Below are 19,100 nucleotides of genomic sequence, written 5' to 3' on the forward strand. Positions count from 1 at the left end.
ATTGAGAACTCTGTTAACCTTTGTTATTTGGTTGTAACAACAGCCAGACACCTGATTTGAAAAAGCCATTTTTCTGTCTCATTTAAGTCTTAGTCAAAAGCCTTTACTAAACCTCTGAAGCTTGACTATAGAATATCAAGAACCACGTGCAAGGAGAAACATGGCATCCTCTAATTTACAATGTAGGACTTCTAATAGTCAGACTTTAGCTGAATATCCAGCAAATGCTGAACTGGTATGAATTACAAAGATCCCGAATTCAAAGTCTTCTAAAGTTACAACAAACTAAGTCAGGGAGTCAATTATTGTCTTTTGTAGAAGTTACTAAAAGAAAAATTAAAGAAAGAAAAAAAACAGGCTGAGTTTTGTGGAAAAAAAACTCCCAATATTTTGCATCTACACAAGCTATTTGTGTGCCTACATGTATAATAGTCACTTAAGATCAGCAAGAGCTCCCCATATGGACATCAACTAACTACACAAAGACAACAGCAGCAGTTGTGCTTCTATGAAACATAAAACTATAAAACCACAGCAGGTCCAGGTATAAAAGCAGATTTTAGGCTCAGTGTAAAGCAGCTCACATTATAAGAGGATGAGCTGGTTTCTCCTCTGGGGACAAGCATGCAGATCAGTTCCACTTAAATGGATCAACAGTAATGTGTCTGCTTCGTTTTAACCAGCACAACAGCGTGTCGATGATTAACGACTTATTGCAAGACACGTTCACATTTGCAAGGGATGTGAAAACCATTTGGGTATACATCAAACTGCAGAGAGGAGATGCAGATATTGAAGTGAAGCGCTGAATGAAGCAAAACGAGGCCACGCTAAACATCTCATGCACTCAGTTTAATCAAAATGGGGGTAGGAGGTCAGTCTCACAGGACACCAGTTAAATGATGCGCTCAGCAGAGTAACACAGAGAAGCTGATGATCTGATATCTGAGCGTCTCTTATAGCCAATGTATACCTCTCATTCTTGTATTTACATTAATCATTACTTTTTAAATAATTAATACTATCTGTCATATCACCACTTTGTTAATGCTGTTTTAAACAAATGCTGCTTTTAAATGCCACAGCCCTAATTAATTAGCCCTAATTTGCGCCTGCAGAACTGAAGAACTAGAGTTAAAAAAAAAAAAAGTCAGTTGGAAAAAGCGGATAAAATCTAAATAAACAGCAGAAGGAGTGAAATGGTGTTATTCTAATGAAGTTCTGGTAATAAATTTGACGTTTTGTAATTGTTGACGCGCTTTCTTTTTACATTTTTATTAATTTTAAATCTGAGACATCAAAACCAAAACGGAACTCTAGACGTTTAAAAAAAGTGGTGCTTAATGTTTTCATTTGTCACAGATCACCATGATCCAGACTTTAGATCCTGATTAAAGTTGGTACTGGTTTAACTCCAGGTTTTAGAGGCTGTTTACAACTTTGGCAAAAAAAATTATTTAGAACCAGGTAATGATAATATAAATATAACAACATTTGCAGATTTTAGCTGTTTTTTATGGAATACTTGCATTAAATGTCCAGAACAGACACTGAAAGCATCAGTAATATTTGTTCAAATCTATTGTTATTGTTGCTCTATTGAAAAATATGCACTTAATTTTTCATCATTTTACACAACATCCTATAGAAAAAAATGTATCCGTCTTGTTTTTTGCAATAGTTATGTTTTTCTACTTTGAAACCTAAAATAAAAAGAAATCTTTTTAACAAGTTGTCTAATGTAGATATTTATCAAAAATAAGTAATCTTTTTAAAAAACCTACAGTAATATTTGTGGCAGTAAATGAGTTTTATTTAGCTAAAGATCCGTTTTTGAGAACAAAAACAGATCTTTGATTGAGAAGGTTGCAGAACCCTGAGCTAGAGCCACAATCATGTTAGGGAATTGGTCAGCTAAACAAATTCCAGTGCAATAGAGCCTGTTGAGCAAGTATTATATTTCCAACAGCTTTAGCAGAGCTGAGTTTGAGGAAAGAATTGTCATTTTTAGCACCTAAAGATGAGCAAGTTTTGGGCAATGTAAAAAAACGTTGTGGCAATCTCCCAGTCTCGAGTCATTTTATTGTCTTAAACAGTCCAATTTAAGACAATGAAATGAGCCTTCCATATCTTTAACTATCGCTCGCTGTTTTTGTTATAAATCCAGTTTGACACAGTGAGTACAATTCTGTTTAAAAAAAAACAGATCAGAGATCTGATATACTGTACATCTGGCCATTAAGAATCAATTCATCTGTAAAAAAAAAAGTGCTCATTGACTACACCGATTAATTTTGGGAATATTAAGCCTTTGTTTCCGGGAATCATGTGAAAAATGATTTCATTGGTGCTGAGCTGCCGCTGTTTAAAACAATTATCTGCAGAAATTCAGAACACAACGGAGCGAGGATCAAACATTTTGTCTTGGAAAAGCAAACTGGTTCCTGCTGCATATTTTATTCTTTTAATTAATTAAGAACAGGCTTTGATACCAGCTTCCATTATCATTTTCAATCATGTCTCAAACATTCCTAAAAATACCACCAAAAATATTCAGTTTCATTATTTCAGAGCCACTTCCCCCATCAAAGAAGAACATGCATCAAATTAGCTTTTCTAAAGATCTCAGGCTTCTAGTTTAAGCTCCCTCCTTTAAAAAAACATAAAATGTTCTACATGGCTAAAGGTTGTTAGGTAAAGGTAAACAGTCGGCACCTTATTTTAGATTACAGACAAACACAATCTTATTTTACCTCATTAACCTTGTGCTTGTGGCATTTCCTGTTTGTTTTCCTTTAATTCGGCTGACATGTGGAGGGCGAATGAAAATAGGACGCTAATGCATTCTGGAGACAATTAGCAGCAGACTGAGGTCTCCTCCACAGCGACACCCAAACAGACGGTTCCACCCACATATTTGTATCAGATGACAAATCTGTCAGCGAGTCTCCAAAATCATTCACTTTTATTGAAATTCCTTTGAGATAATTCAGATAGAAATTCTTATTAAGAATAATTCATTTATTTTTGTCAGTGTTACTTTCAATTAAATTTTAAAAGATAAAACATACGGTTAAATCAGACAACAGACTCAAATAGCAAGATTTAGAGTTTCCAAATATCAACTGGTGAAAGTGTGTTTGTCACCTTAAGGATACAACTCTGGTTGCCAAATGATTACAGAGTCAGCATTCAAAGATCTGGCGACTGAAAGTGAGGGAATTTGCTTGTATGTGACCCGGCAATCAGTGTCAGACATATCTGATTCTGCGTTCTCTTCTTATTCCCGACTCATCAACTACTGATGCCTCAACAGCCTCCGGAAATTATTTTCATCATGACTGGTGGGTGCAACCAATACTACATCTCGCTCCAAACAGCACGTGGCCTTCACTTGTCCAACAAAACTATATTGCACTGTCCAGAATTAACACAAATTAACACCATAGAAGTCTGCCTCCACACCTGCAGAACGAGATAAAAAAATAAAAATAAATAATAACTATAACATACAGCAAAGTCCAAAATTATTCATACTACTGGCAGATTAAGATTTGAAGTAATCTTTTAACTTTACCACCTTGTTTCTTTCACTGGAAGTAATATTAATCAAGTATCACAATATCAGGATGCACAATATTCATACGGCAAAGGAAGGTTATGGAAACCTTTGGGTTTATCTGCAATTAATAAAGTAGGACACATCAGCAAAGCTTCCCAAGTACTCAAGTACTTTAAGATAGAAATTGGAGTCAACCTAAAAGCATAAAGAGACATTAAAAAATATTTTAAAAAATGAGCAGGGTGGAGGTTGCTGTTAAAATTAGGTTCCTTGCATGAAACCTCTTTAACTTGTCTCAAATTCTCTAAATTGTGTCTTAACAGATTCGTGATGCTTTTAATTGCTTACTATTGGCATCCCTTAGTTGGCATGCAACTAAGTAATTTAAGTGCTATACAATACCACTGAAGAGAGATAAATGGCAACAAATAGATGTGAAGCAGCTTTGATTATGTTAGGATGCAAAGCTTAAAGATAAAAGTTGGTAAATTTCCACATTGCATATGCAGATCAGCAGAAAAACAGAGCATCCTTTCAGTAGAAACCATGTGGTGCTCTGTGACTGTCCAGAATAAACAAGCAGCTGCTGCACAAAATTGTTCAAATTGTATTTTTGACTGATAGCGGCACAGAGTTGAGTTACAAACTCAACAAAGCAAAACACACATCAATTTCAGCTTGGTCTCAGACTCAGTCAGTCAGTTAAACAGTGATAGCTGACAATCAAATAATCAAAATTAGCTGATTTTTCCTCGATTAGCAAGTCAAATGCAGATTTATGTTCTTTTTTAAATGTATATCTAGATTTTGTTTGCCCTGCTAGTGACATTTATTCATTAGTAGCTCAACAGGAAGAAGAGAGGCACACAACATGCTGTAAATGGAACTGGGTCGGGAATCGAATCCAGGACAGCTATGTTAACTACTACAGGCTCACTAAAACCGGAAAACACTTTTTTGCCCTATAAAGTTTAGTGTAGACAAAGTTTCCCCTCCTACTAACATCAGTGGGGGATTAGCAGAGTTTTAAAGCAGCAGTAAAAGTCAACATGTCCAAACAGACAACCTCAAACAGAAACAGTAACCAAGCAGCTTTAAAAGTACATCTTTGAAAACGACTTAATTGATACATTTCTAAACAAAAAAAAGAAAAAGAGTTCAAACTGGGAAACTAAAACATTCCTGTCTTCCAAAAGATTAATTTCTCATTTGATCCATCATTAAATAAGATGACAAGGATCTCCCAATACATAAGTCTTTGATAGCTAGCTGTTCTCAAAAGGATTGCGTTTTAACTCTTTAAAGTCACATTCAAACACAGTTACTGTGATGTTTTATTGATTACAGCCTTGATATCTAGACCTAAGATAAAGATCAAAGTCTTATTGGATCTTAAAGGACTAGCTGTTTCTCTTGAGATTGAAGGAACAGATTGGCAGCGCGAGGATAAAGGAGAACAACAAACCGGGTGGAAGTGGGAGGAGTAGCGTGGGAGAAGATGAAGAAAGAGTGAGTAGGGAAAGAGAAGGAAATGGAGTGAATGACAACAAACAAATGTAAAAACATAGAAACATGAGAAGGGAAAAGGGTGTGGCAAAGAACTCCAGACCTTCTTCAGAGAACCCACAGCTACACTTGTAGAAGCCACCTGTCTGTAACTATAGAACCCACAGGAACAGATGTATCTGTCATGCAACATTTATCAACCAAAATTGATAAATGGGTATACTAGATTTACTGGGTATACTGGGGTTCATGTCTAATTGCTACATTAGACAGAAACCCACAGCATTCTTCTGGTCTAAAGTACTCTAAATGAGAGGTCAGGAAAAGTGTTGAAGTGATTGAAGTTTTCTCTGACTGTGATCGGGCATGAAATAGGGCACCACTGACCCTCTCAACTGTTGCTGCACAACACTGCTGAAAGACCACAGTATTTAAATCTTCTCTTTTCTTCCAGACAGGAAAGACAAATTTGGACAAGTTTGGAAATATTTCCAATCACAAAAGGCTACAGTTGCTCAGAAGGCAAAACGACTCAAGTTAAAATATGTACCATCTTGGCTCTACAAGGCAATATGGTTACATACAGTACAGACCAAAAGTTTGGACACACCTTCTAATTCAATGGGTTTTCTTTATTTTCATGACTATTTATAAGGCAAGAAATCCCACTTATTAACCTGAGAGGGCACACCTATGAAGTGAAAACCATTTCAGGTGACTACCTCTTGAAGCTCATCAAGAAAATGCAGAGTGTGTGCAAAGCAGTAATCACAGCAAATGGTTGCTACTTTGAAGAAACTAGAATATAAGGGGTATGTTCAGTTGTTTTACACTTTTTTGTTTAGTGCATATTTCCACATGTGTTATTCATAGTTTTGATGCATTCAGTGTGAATCTACAATGTCAATAGTCATGAAAATAAAGGAAACTCATTGAATTAAAAGGTGTGTCCAAACTTTTGGTCTGTACTGTATATCTGGCAAAATAAACTTGAAAATACAAATGCATTGAACAATGTTTATTCTGCGTTTAGATCCATGAATGACATCAAAATAATAAATGTTATATCGTTATTTTAACTGCAAGAATCAAAAGATTTTATAACAAAACTAAATAAATCTTGTGCTCAAGATTATGAGAATCTATTTCCATCACTTTGATTAGCTGCTTGTTGCTTTTCTGTTTCTGTATTTAGCTCTTCACTGGAATCTGTCTCATCATGGCTATTGATGTGACTTAAATTTGCTATTGTGAACAACTGATACTGAAATGTAGTTTTCAAAAATAATCAAACAAAATGAATTTCAGCACTGCCTACTCAACCTTATTAGAAACATATGATGGTAATAATTCTGCATTAAGGAGGAGCAAACTTCTCATCAAATTTCCTTCTTGCATTTCAGCATCAAAGTCAAGTTTTCTTGTATCAGAAGATGCTGAATTGAACATTGAAGGCACTTTTGCTTTGATGAGCAAAAAATAATGGTTTTACTTCAAAAATATCTTTAAAAGATGAAAGACAACATGAGTAAGTCTCAGAGGTGAACCATTCATATTTTTCAATTTCTAGTTTCATCAGCAATTCTGATTTCAATAGATTTATAACCAACACCCACCTGAACCTTAAGGACTATAATATGAAAAGACATTGAGAATTGCTGATTGATTAGTTAATACAGTAGATCAGAATTGGTGGGAGTTCATCAGAAAGGAAAGATTTAAAAAAATTGCATTTCTGAATCAATATCATATTTCCCCAAGGATAATCTCCCATTTTAGAAGCCATTTGTTGAAAAAGTTGACAATTTGCACTGACAAATAGCACAGTTTTAAAATAGCTACTCATTATTTTTTCATTAGCAGACTTCCTGATTAATTTCCATTCATTTAAGCAGATTCTATTCTGGAAGAAAGAAGAAAAAAAAGGAATTTGAAGGAAATGTTATCTCTTTTTAGCAACAATGTAATCCATTCTCATGAAATGCCAATGACATGTTAAGATTAAACTCTAAATAAAACATCTCTGTTGAGTTTTTTAAGCTGAAAGGAGGCTCGGTATCTTGCACCTAATTGTGTTTTCATCTCCTGCAGAGCCAAAGCAACAGTGATTCATCCATGCAAAGCTCTCCTGTGTTTGGTTACCTTGGTAAACCTGGGTTTACAAGCTACTGAGGCAATGAGCTGCAGCCCTTCACATCCGGCCCCCCACCCAGTTCTCTCCCCTCCAGGATAATTAGCAAATTAATGATGTCGCTTGCAAATCAGAGAGACAAACACAATTACTCCACCATTCCCTGCCTTTGGTGCAACGCAGCCTGGAGAATCACTTTGAAATTTATTACAGGAAGATTGTGATCACAAGTCAAAAGAAGCAACAATTTTCATTTGTTACCTTCATGTCTCCAATGACAGTCTGGAAAAGCCCCCCCAGCGCGCTGCACTCCCTCTCCATCACCGTCTCCATCTTCAGCTGCGTGAACGGAAATTGCAAACAATCTCACACGCAGCTCCCGGAGTCCATTAATGACGCGGAACCAAACGAACAAATCACAGAAAAGGGTGGAACTGATAGGAAAAGGCTCAGCTTCGCGCTGCGGGGTGTCCCCGGCTGGTGATGGAGCCCTGAACGCGGACAGAAGGCGCAGCAGAGTCGGTTAGTTTCCAGTCGCAGCCGGTAACTCCCATGTCTGCAGCAGGAGGAGGAGAGGCATGACGGAGGTGGGAAGTGAAGTGACAGCAGAGAGGAGCGCGACACCGCCGGAGAGAGGAGCAACTTTCCACAGAGCTGCGCCTCAGGCACCAAGACAGGGGACCTGGCACGGGAGCGCGCTTCTTAGGGTCGTGGACGCGCTGGAAGGTGGCCCCGCCTTCAAATCAGGGAGGCTTTTTTTCATAATGGAGGTTGCTGTCTGTGGGACAACACTGATTTAATTACTGAACCCAATAGGCTGTGGTTATTAACACACAAAGATAATATTCAAACAAACACATCTCAGACGTAGAAGAAGGAGGGAAAAAAAATCTAGATCAATTTTAGTCACAGCAGATAAACAAGCATTTACTTACAACAACACACAAAAAAGTAAAGAAAATATATTTTGAAAGTAAATAAGAAGGAGAAGCATTAGGGACTGATGCCCAGCGTGAATGTATCATAGAGTGCTGCTCTAAGAAATGTGTTCATTATAAAACAAACAAACAAAAAAAAACATATCAGAAAGGGGAGCATATCAATATGAAATGTTATTTTAAAAATAGTTTATGCAAAGTTTCACAACAAAAGAAACATCACAAATATTCTTGTATATTTCTGGATTCATAGTTTTAACAAGACTTTCATTGAGAAGCGCTCACGTTCATATTTTTGATTACGTCGCCATCTAGAGAATATTTTACTGAACTACCTCATTGTAAGGAAATAAAAGTTAGGTGTTGATTAAATACACAGGAAGGAATAGACAGGAAGGACGAATTAAACAAACATTTTTTTAAAGGACAAAAATTATCAGTGAGATAAAAGTTATACTAAATTTAACAGTTTTAGCTGAGGACTTTGTGGAATTTAGAGTCTAATTGACATGCAGAATACATTTAAGCAGTAGATTCAACATTTCTTCTAGATTTTGCACTGATTTTACATTATTTGTCTAATCAAGTTCAGTTTTAAGGAGTTCTTTAGCAGTTTTTCTTCTTCATTTAAGTCATGGTACATCCAAAGTATGTGACCCAATTTGCATTTACTTGAGACAAAAGCTTTGTGCAATTGACTGAGTGCCTCAACAGACGAGAACTAAGACAGTAACCTCTAAAAATCTGGGTTGGAGAGAGTAAGGTGGACTGGGAAGTGAAGGACACAAAACTAACAAATGGCTGATGGAGTAAAGGATGATTATCTCCTATAAATGAGTCAAACAGCTTAATTTCTGTTTGACACAAAGACTCACAGATAAAGACTTAACCTGAAGAAGGATGGTTTTTTTCCCCAAACAATCCCACGATACCATTCAGTGCACATGATTCAGGATGAATCTAAAAATAGAAATAGAAATGACCTTCTTCCAGGATATCTGAAGAGTTCCATAAACAGCTCACACATCTTTCCATATATGGCCTTATTACTTCTAAACATACAGGAAGCACAGTATTCCCTGCACACATTTTTCACATATGGCAACTTGTGCTTCAGTCAAAGGACTGTCTTTAGGCACATTCAGGCATTCTTTTCTTTTTCCACTCACTGTGTACACACTTCATGTTGATAAAAAGTACTATTTCGGCTGGCAGATTATTTGACTTATAACATGGGGAAATGTATTTTATAAGTGAAATAATCTACCAGTACTTTATCAAGACATTATTGCTTTAAAACAAGCTCATATGTCTTGCTGAAAATCCATTTAGAAGCAGTTTTTCCCCTTTATTTCAAGTGTATTTGCATTAGAAACTAGAAAAAAGTAATAGGTTTTTTGTTTTGGCTTATTGAAATATGCTCCTACTGCAGTGTAGCAAAATGTAATATGAATAACTTTGAGGCAAAAATAAAACAGGTGATCTAAAATTCACCTAATTAGTAGAAATAAACAAAACTGAAAACCGCTGTTAACAGATATAAATTAAGAACAATAACCCATGACTAATTTAGTGAATCCCAAACAAAAGAAAATTGGCTTTATATTGTAGATTTAGTTTCAGATTAAATTATGAAAATATGTGAGAATTGTTTCTTAAAATCAAGAGTTAAAAGCCTTGAAGTGTTTCTTAGTACAGTAGCTCAAATAAGTTTTAGAAAAATATTGCTGGTACAGTACGATCAAAATTTGACAAGATGTAATATTCATCTGAACTTAAGCAGACCTTAAGTTAGAAGTTTAAGAACTTTAAAATGTTGTGTAAAAGGATGTGTTTAACCCACTATGAACTGAACAGGGATCAGCTGGGGAAGCTGGCAGTGTCACAGAGTACCATCACTTACCACGTAGGCCTGCTGCTTAATGACAGGGAGCACAAAACACATGGGATGATAGTCTGTGCCCAGAAAGCAGGGTTCTGTCATTATCTGGCCTGAATAGTGGAACAATGAACTAATAACTGCTATCAGAGTGGCAGGGAGGGGGATAATGAGGAGGGTTAAGACAAGGAACCAGCGATCAGACTCATTTTACACTGCTTTTCATGTACAATGTTACTATATTTTAAGGGCTTCCCTGCCTGGTGAAAACACCCAACACTGAAGCATTGAGTAGAAACTGACATAACCAAATGCTACTTGCCATTAGCATGGACTCATCCTTTCAACACACCTAAAAGCTAATCAAAACCAGAGTGATGCAGAGAACATGCTAAAAAGGTAAGCCACATTAGGTGTGTTTGAGTAAAAAGTTACCAGTGCCAAGAGGGTGAACACTAAAGGTAGCACTTTACCACATTTAGAGCCAATAACTGGTTGCAGCATATGGTTAAAAGACCTACATGTTACCCCTCCCCCATTGCCCTCTGGTCCAGTCATGCAGTTAATGACATCTAACATTTGCCTTAGCTTGCATTTAGTTCTAGCGTAGCTCTCAACCTTAAAGGACTAGCTACAGAAAGTTTCTTCCACATCACCAGCAGTTACACCCAGTTGGTAAAACAAGTCACATAGAGCCTCTAAAATATTGAGGCTTAGACTTCTGTGGTAGCGCTTGTAACCAATGTTGTAATAGACATACAATACAGTTTCAAGTTGTTTATTTCAGTATGAATCCACAAATGACCAGAGGATTGGAAAACTGAGAACAGAAAAAGCATTTATAGACATTACTCAAGTGTGCAACAGCAAAATGATAGTGACTTGCAATTAAGATCTCGGAGCCCGTTTCTGTTTGACAGTTGTAGTTAACTTCCACATTGGTAGGGAGATGTCACATTAACTGGTCTAGAGGTTCTTGACCCAGGCTTCATTTGTGGATTTTCACTGGCATCTTGCAAAAGATCCTTGTTCTTAGGTACATAGGAGAACAGAGAGCCCAACAACCTTGCCTGCTGCTGGGTGGCATGGCAGCCTGATTGCAGCCCTCTAGGATGGTATCCAGGTGACACAGGTCTAGAGCTCCTGACGTTAGCGCCAACTCGTTTGTTGGAGTCAGCGGAAGGCCTACTACCCCACAAATTTTTGGTTTGCAGTACAGCAGGTGCAGAAAAAGCTAAGGCCTTTTGGTGTCGCTGGGCAGTTGACTCTGGAGCCCGAACACTAGAAGTATAGATGCCCAACTGGCCAGGATTGGTTTTCAGCATAGCAGGCACTGACAAAGAGTGTTGGTGTCGTCTAGCAGTGGATTCTGTCTTTGCACTTGGAAGACTGACAGTGTGCCACATGCCTGTTTTGGTCTGGAGTACAGCAGGTGCAGAGAATGCAGGATGTTGATTGGGTGGTCGGGAAGCAGGTTGTGGACCCTTTGCACTCGGAAGCTTAACAGTGTCCCACATGTCTGCCTTATTCTGGAGTACAGCAGGTGCAGAGAATGCAGGATGTTGATTGGATGGTTGGGATGCAGATTCTGGAGTCAACTGTATGTCAGTGCCAGGTGAACTGGGCTGCAGCTGAGGTGGTGCATGAATCTCAATTGCACCACTGGAGACAACACTTGAGCCATAGCGCCTCTCCCCTTGAGATGAAGGTTCCCTCATTCCTGGAGCCCTATGGAGCAGGCCACCTTGTGGCTGTTGCTGCCGAGTGAGAGCTGAGGCAGACCTGTAGCTAGATACACTTCCTGGTTGACTGTAACTATTTACTTGCCTGCCATAACCACTTCGACCTGGGCTAGGAACTGAGCCCCATGGTTTGGAAACCTCAGTTGATAAATCTCCAAGGAAAGTTGAGCTAAACACAGAACCTCTTCGCAGTAGAGAGCCTTCATAACTGGAGGGAACAGGTCGGTAAGAGCGGTGCAGAGTCTCAGCTTGAGTTGAAGGGCCAAGATTTCTACTTGCATATCTTAAGACATTTCCTAGGGGAAAAACAAAAATACAGCCATTTGTCAGAGGTAGTTATCAGATAACACTTTGTGAATTCAATAAATCCATACCTATTGCAAGCTGTCCAAAGGTTATCAGAGAGAGCAATATAATGCTGAAAGAGACCAGTTAATCAGAATTAGTCATTTCATTTAACATTGTAACTTAACTCAGCAGAATTTTTAAGTATAGTCAAACCTTAAATATAATCCAAAAGTCATTTCTTTGTTCAGAAAACCTGAAGCAAGACAGTCTGTAAAATGTTTGCTGTACAAACTGCTAAGAAAAGAAACCCCAGTTTTGGTTTCATACATACACCAGCCCCAATGGTAACTCTAAAAGGGTTTCAGAAAGCCACCTGGCTCACTGATTAATAATTGGAAGCAGCTTGGAATCTTTTTTTGGGAACGCGGCTGACTTTTTTTGGGGGGATGTCACTTAGCTTCATTCCTCACAGCTGTGAGCCACCAAATTAGCTGCTACAGTCTCTTAAAGGGGAAGTTCTTGCATTGGGCTTCAATATCTACTTTCTGTCTTTTTATATCATTCAACAATGAGATTTTTCTCCTCTGATGGACTGGCAACCTGTGCAGGGTTTACCCTGTACTCTTGCCCAATGACCACTGGCGATATTAACTAGCTCCCCTGCAGCCTTTCAAAAATAAGTCTGTATAGATGATAGTTAGATAGAGGGAGACTTTCCCCCAATAAATATTTAATTATTTTTATCACTGGCCCATAATGCATTTAAATGACAAACAATGAATGAATAAATACCACACAATCATAGTTTTCTTCCATTTCCTTTTTCTACATGCAATGACGAATAAGTATTTATATTTTATTCCAATGTATTGTGTTTATGAAGTTGTTGGCAGGACAGGGTGCCTGTTGTGGAAACATAAGAACATGCACAATTCTGATTCTGAGGAGGCAGAGGAAAACAGTGAGTGGAAGCAGCAACTTCATATTTCTTGATAAAGGTAATGCAACATCCATACCAGCTAATATTACTATGATAAACTGAATTTGACAGTGTTGGATTAGAATTTGATGTGAATTGGAGTGGATTTAACCCTAACTTTACTTTATGAGTGGATTTGATTTTATTGTATGTGAATAATCTACCATAATGTTTTACTTTCAGTTCTATGAAACCTAACTTATGCTCAGTAAATAGTATAAGCTGGATAGTAGCACAACCTTAGTGCTAATATCCATAATGATATTAGCAATTAACTATTTCCACCTCTCACTTTGCACTACTTACAATTTAGCTAAAAGTTGTTGGATTGGATTTGAAAATATTTTCCTTCAACTGGTTTGCTGCCAAGTCCTCTAAGTGTTGCAAAACAATGAAAAAGGCTGAATCTATCTCTCTCTCTCTATATATATATATATATATATATCATTTATATCCTTTTAAATAATCAATTAAAAAATCCTGTTCACATTTCAGCAATCAAATCCTTTGCTAACCAGCTTTTGGCATTTATTCACAGGTATTTTGATTGTTTTTCTTTGGTGAGAAGATGTAAAAGTTTGGAAGGACTCTTTACAATGAGCCTATTTTGCTCCCTCCAGAGTTTCTCTGTCAAAATCAAAACGAGACTCTGGCTTGGTCACTCAAAATGTTATTTTACTTCCTGTCAGAAAAAAGAAATGGAGGTAAGTATAAAAAAGTACTTTAAGCCTAAACTGGGGGTATGGATAATTTGTGGCATAAATTTAAGTGGAGCTGCTATTTGAACATCAGTGGACAAAAGCAGACAATGTGTATAGCAACCCCCCTCATATTTATTCATTCAGGGATTTATTTATTTTTAAAATATACATTTCATCATATATTAAAATAGTAGTAGTAATAATAAAGCTGCACCTATTGTCAGCCTTTGATTTCTATTTTACCTGTAACTTGTGTTCTTGCAAGTAATCTACTCAGAAAATCATACACAGGTGACAGTTTTATTTAATATATTCAATCATCACTGCTTTGACTAGTTTCACAATATGATCATACACACACTAGTTCACATTGTACATTATCACATCACAAAGCTTCACATAATTCAGATCAGTTATTTAAAACCGTCTGTCTTCTTCTGCCTGTAAGGTTTAGTTTTTATGTAGTTTGTTTTTAACAGAAATAAATAGTTTTAATACAGCCAAGTAGTTTAATACAATAAAAATGCTTTAAAGTAGCAAAAAATGGTCAAATGAATAAACGGATAGAAATGGAGAGCCTTAAGGTGGATAGAAAGATAGCACAGAGGAATTCAAGATAAAAAAAACACTATATGCTGAAAACTGAGCGTCAATGAAGGGTTAACTGAGTTTGAGGCCAAGGCAGAGAGCAAGCTCGTTCTTCTGGATTTTTCCGTCTCTGTTGATGTCACAGTGACCCATCAGGGCTTTCCTGAACTTGTCCAGTTCCATCCCGCTGATACTGGGCTGCAGAAAGGTTTGAGAGAGCTGGTCTTAGAAGAAAAATCCGAGGTCACAATGTTTCTGTCCATCCATCCAAATATTGTTTTAAAAATTAATTGCATGTCGTTGGAATAACATATATTCAACTAGAAAATTTTGTAGCTCAAGTTAGAATTTGACACAGACACACACCCCTCTACACGCACAGACTTAAGGAAAATTAACCTAACACATATTTTTGGGCTACTGGAGAGGAAGCAGGAGTACCCTGAGAGAATCCACTCATGCAAAGGGAGCACATGCAAACATCATACAGATAGACCTGAATTTGAACCCAAGACCATGTTGAATTAAGTCAATGATGCAAACAACTGAGTCATCATGCAACCCAATATAAATATGACTGCAGGCAGTTTCATCTGTGTTTATAGAATAAAAAATAATCTGTAAATTTGTGATTTTTTTTCTACCTTCACCAGCTCCATCATGTCCTTGACAAATCCATCAACTTCAGGCCCCTCCAGTTCACCTGTTTTACTCTACACACAAAACATCCTTATGCTCCATACAGGTATAAAAGTTGCATCACCATATCTTTAACTTTTATTTTGATTAATACATTTTATTATAAAAATAGAAGATCTTAACATAAGAACAATATCTAAAGAGCATCATAATCATTTTGTGGTGCAGTACAGCTGCATCTAATAACTGAAATATTCTACAAAACTTTCATTTTCACAAAAAATCATCTCTGGCTTTACATTATTTGTAAAAGAAAATCAGGTTCAATTAGTTGTTATAAATGTGGTGGTAAAAGAGCAGAGAAGAGAAAGAATGAAACCAAAGAAATCTGAACTTACAACATCATAATGAGCGAAAATCTTCTCAAAGTCCCTCTTCCTGTCCTCTAGACTGCAAGCCTGAAACAGTCAGATTAGATTTAAAGTTCATGAGGTCTGGAAGGATGCTATAAAATTCATTTCAGAACATATAAATGTGCCTAGAAAAATTGGGTTAAAATTTGAACTCACGTCTGTCTTAAACTTCAGTAAAAAGTTTTCATTCAGTGCCAAAATTCTAAGAAAAACAGAAAAACAGTGAAAATGCAAAACAAAAAATTCCAATACATTTTGACATTTATGTTATTAGTTGCTTCTTTTAAGCAAAAAATATTAATCAAAAATTTAGTTCGCAGTCTCTTTTTTTTAAATATTTTGTTTAAATCTACAAAGTACATTGCATAGAGGAAACATACAAATCACAGACTTTGTAAACAAGTGACAAAGTCAAGATAACAATTGATAATTTAAGTGAAATACAGTTAGCAAGTTTTAGGTCTCTATACAATTAGCAGAATTGGCCCTAAATTAGCAAACTTTGCAGAAACATGGGGCTCCATAAGCTCTTAAAATTACCCAGGACAAGATTTCAGAGAGACCACTCATACACCCACAGAATAAAAACTAAACAAATGTGTGCTTGATTGATTATTTCTTAGTTCTGACAATAATTGATGGCAACAAATCTAACAGAGCTGGAAAGCCTATGTAGTTTTGCTTTAATGGTGCCACATTTGTAAGGAAAATCCATTTGCAGGTTGAGCAGCGTACTGCTGTTGTGTATGTGGGTTGCACCCAAGAAAACTTGTAGAATTGCCTGGCCGTTGTGACTGTTTGGGGTTCACCATTGAGGCCCACGTTTATTAAAGCATCAATCAAACAGCTCAATAAGCAACACCAAGCAGGGGTCAACAGCACAATGAGCTGCTTGCCATTTGCTAGAGAGGTTTTTGATGGTTTTTCAGAGCAGTGGTACCTGGCCATGTCGTTCAGATCCAGTCTGCCATCCCTGTTCTTGTCAAACATCTTCATCTGCAGGTACATACAAGACAAAATAAAGGCAACAGGCAGTGAAAAAGATATTTTAGCAACTTGGTCTCAACATGATGCCCTGTTACCATGGTTTCGGTATACTCCTCCAGCTTCTGGGGCGTGATGGACTTCCTGTGCTGGAGGAACAGGTCCTGTAGGAAGCCCTGTGGAGAGGCAAGAGTTTATAAGCAACACAACTAATTTGATGTAAGAATCTGCAGGCACTTAGTCCTCTATTTCTTCAGAATATTTTATTTCAGATTCAAATACACTTAAACAGAAAGATATATGCATATTTATATCTGGAGTCACATTACCTTGAGCTCATTGGCTGAAATGTAACCACTGCTATCTGTGTCATAATTTCTCCAAATCTGTAATGAAAGAAGGCAGATAAATCGTAAATGCTTGAAAATAATATTTTGGTGACTCAGCAGTATTTTGTTTCACAATGAATGCATTTACAATCTCCATTGATTTTTTCCACTTACCCTCATAAACTCCACACTGTTGTCCAGCGGAGTTTCTCTGCGAAACAACAGCAGAAAATTCTCCTCCACTGGAAGCATCATGGCGGCCAGCTAGAAACAGCCATTAGAGTTTTTGTGGAAGATGTTTTACTTTCAGTAAAGACACAGTAATTTACAAGGTGATCCGTCTTTATTAACTTCTATGTTTTGCAACAATTTCTAATCAGAAGACAATCATGATTAGAGAAAAAAAGTGAGCTTTTTTGATATGTTAAGTCTGCCAGACTGATGTAAGTTCTGTGCAGTCACACAAACCGAAAGTCAAGCATATCAGGATTTTTTCTTCTGTTGGACAAAAAAAACATAAAAATCTAAGCAAATTTTTCCATCAGCGGTTCAGCTGTTTCGGTCTTACCTCCTCAATCTGCACATTTTTGTTTGGAGTGGAGTCATATGGAGACACAAATCTTTCCCTCATTCTTCTCACTTTGTCCTCCGTTATCTCCTCCATCTGAAAACAACATTTCATGTTGTGTTTTCATACCAATTTGCTTTTCAAAACAAAAACAAATGGAAGCAAATCCATATTTAGACTCTTTTGCAATAAAATCAGTGATTATTCTGAACCTGAACCTAACTGTAATATATTTACCTTCATTCCAAGTTTGTGCAACATGTGCTTGAAAAAGTCATCCATCTTCTTTCCTTCAATGTAGCCTTTGTCTATGAAAGAGAATATTAAAAGAATTTCCATATTTTTACTAAAAATTTTCTATTTAAAAACTGGATAAAGCTCTACTGTTCAATAGTTTTTCATTGATATATGTGAATTTCTGTCTTTCAGTCTTTAAAAAAATAACTGAAAAAGGTGCATGAAGAGTGATAACTTGGATAAAACCATATATAATAAAAAAAATAATCTAAAAGACTTAAAGAAGTTATTTTGTACAAGATATCAGAATTATTAAGGTGATCCTCCTATACATAAAATCTAAATAATTTTCATTAATGATATAATTTCATGCAAGTAATCTACTGTTTGGAAATAAAGTAATTCAGTTTTTGTCTTTGAGTAAATTAAAGAGATATGATTTTCAAAAAAGTGAATCAGCAAATACATAATACAAAGTTTAATAAATTATATTTGCCTAAGCAAATAAAAATAAAAGCAAAATCTATTATTTAATAACCGTTTTAATTTAGAAAGGATATATTAGGAGATATGGAGGTCTTTGTACCATCTTTGTCGAAATGTTGCCAAATCTGTAAGAGACGAGCAGCATCAAGTCTCTCCAGTGCACCGTCCATGGTTCTGGTGATCCGTACAAAAGCCAAGTTTATGACAAAAAAGAAGAAAAACAAAACTACAACAGTAAAATAATTCTTTAGAGTCACAGAGAAAATAAATATTCCACTGAAGTAAAATCAGACTTTTCCCTCTGGTGTATTCTGATATCAGTTTAAAAAAAAAATGGAACAAAAGACAGGTTGAGCCTTTTATATGTGAGGGGAGGGATAACGGGAGAAAATAACAGAGGCTGCACAGAGAAAGGGAGAGGGGTGTAAGTGTGACCAATAACTCATTTTATTGATATAAACAATAAAATGTTTATAACAGCTTTTTGTCACATTCCCAGGCTAACATAACCATTTACATAAGCAACAAAATCTATTTAAAATGAAATATTTTTATAAAAAGGAAGCATAACATAATATTTTCCCAGTAAAATGAAGACCATCACCAAGTTATATCTATCATTTTTCACAAGATAACAAAATTTCCTTATGACAAAAATATGTATTCACTAAACAGAAACCCTAAACAAACATCAAAACATATTTACATAGCCGTATAATACATATATAAGTGCAGCAGTACATCATTAGGATGTAAGTATATAACAACAAATTTTATTGTGAAGGTACAGCAGCTGTGTGGATTAAAAAAAAAAAAAACATCTCATGTTTATTCATAGGAAACATTTGTGATGTTATCCCAGCAGGAGAACAAAGGTGTGGTAATGACAAACAAAACGTTTTTTGTTGCAGAATCCAGTTTTAAATGTTTTCATTCCCCAAAGAAAACCCTAATATTTTCAGTCAGACAATAAAAGGCTCTTTTCCTGAGCTAAAAAAAAAGAAAAAAAAACATACCAAAGCCAAAAGAAAGACATTGTTTTGGTTTCTACATGCTCAAAATAATAATAATAAAAAAACAATACAAAAATAAAAACCTAAGAAATTAACCGATTAATGTACCGATACACT

The 19,100-nt window shown here is 36.3% G+C and overlaps 3 protein-coding genes across 8 annotated transcripts in view; all 3 read right to left on the reverse strand.

The window, feature by feature from the left end:
* The window catches only part of LOC116731285 (protein MTSS 1), a 55,870-nt gene extending 47,979 nt beyond the window's left edge, over positions 1–7,891 (reverse strand). For 3 of the 6 annotated variants that reach the window (XM_032580988.1, XM_032580984.1, XM_032580986.1), the window contains exon 1: positions 7,461–7,890. In XM_032580988.1, the coding sequence (XP_032436879.1) occupies positions 7,461–7,532 (72 nt within the window). In that variant the 5' untranslated portion in view covers positions 7,533–7,890. Of the gene's footprint in view, positions 1–7,460 lie in introns of all 6 variants that reach the window. The other 3 variants (XM_032580983.1, XM_032580982.1, XM_032580987.1) reach the window with 2 other exon arrangements.
* A 2,887-nt stretch (positions 7,892–10,778) lies between these two features.
* LOC116731268 (uncharacterized) lies at positions 10,779–13,443 on the reverse strand. Its single transcript, XM_032580950.1, has 3 exons — positions 12,260–13,443; positions 12,133–12,176; positions 10,779–12,054 (listed from the first exon to the last, which is right to left on the reverse strand). Exons 1-3 carry the CDS (start codon positions 12,373–12,375, stop codon positions 10,943–10,945), a joined length of 1,272 nt encoding a protein of 423 aa, XP_032436841.1. The 5' UTR covers positions 12,376–13,443; the 3' UTR covers positions 10,779–10,942.
* Positions 13,444–14,012: 569 nt separating this feature from the next.
* LOC116731269 (secretagogin-like) lies at positions 14,013–18,318 on the reverse strand. The gene is made up of 11 exons (XM_032580951.1): positions 18,071–18,318; positions 17,485–17,555; positions 17,248–17,343; positions 16,854–16,943; positions 16,680–16,736; positions 16,449–16,526; positions 16,307–16,362; positions 15,523–15,568; positions 15,352–15,411; positions 14,959–15,027; positions 14,013–14,512 (listed from the first exon to the last, which is right to left on the reverse strand). Exons 1-11 carry the CDS (start codon positions 18,138–18,140, stop codon positions 14,387–14,389), a joined length of 819 nt encoding a protein of 272 aa, XP_032436842.1. The 5' UTR covers positions 18,141–18,318; the 3' UTR covers positions 14,013–14,386.
* Between the last annotated feature and the right edge of the window lie 782 nt (positions 18,319–19,100).

This window comes from Xiphophorus hellerii, chromosome 13 (assembly GCF_003331165.1).
Source record: "Xiphophorus hellerii strain 12219 chromosome 13, Xiphophorus_hellerii-4.1, whole genome shotgun sequence".
In the NCBI taxonomy this organism is placed as follows: domain Eukaryota; kingdom Metazoa; phylum Chordata; class Actinopteri; order Cyprinodontiformes; family Poeciliidae; genus Xiphophorus; species Xiphophorus hellerii.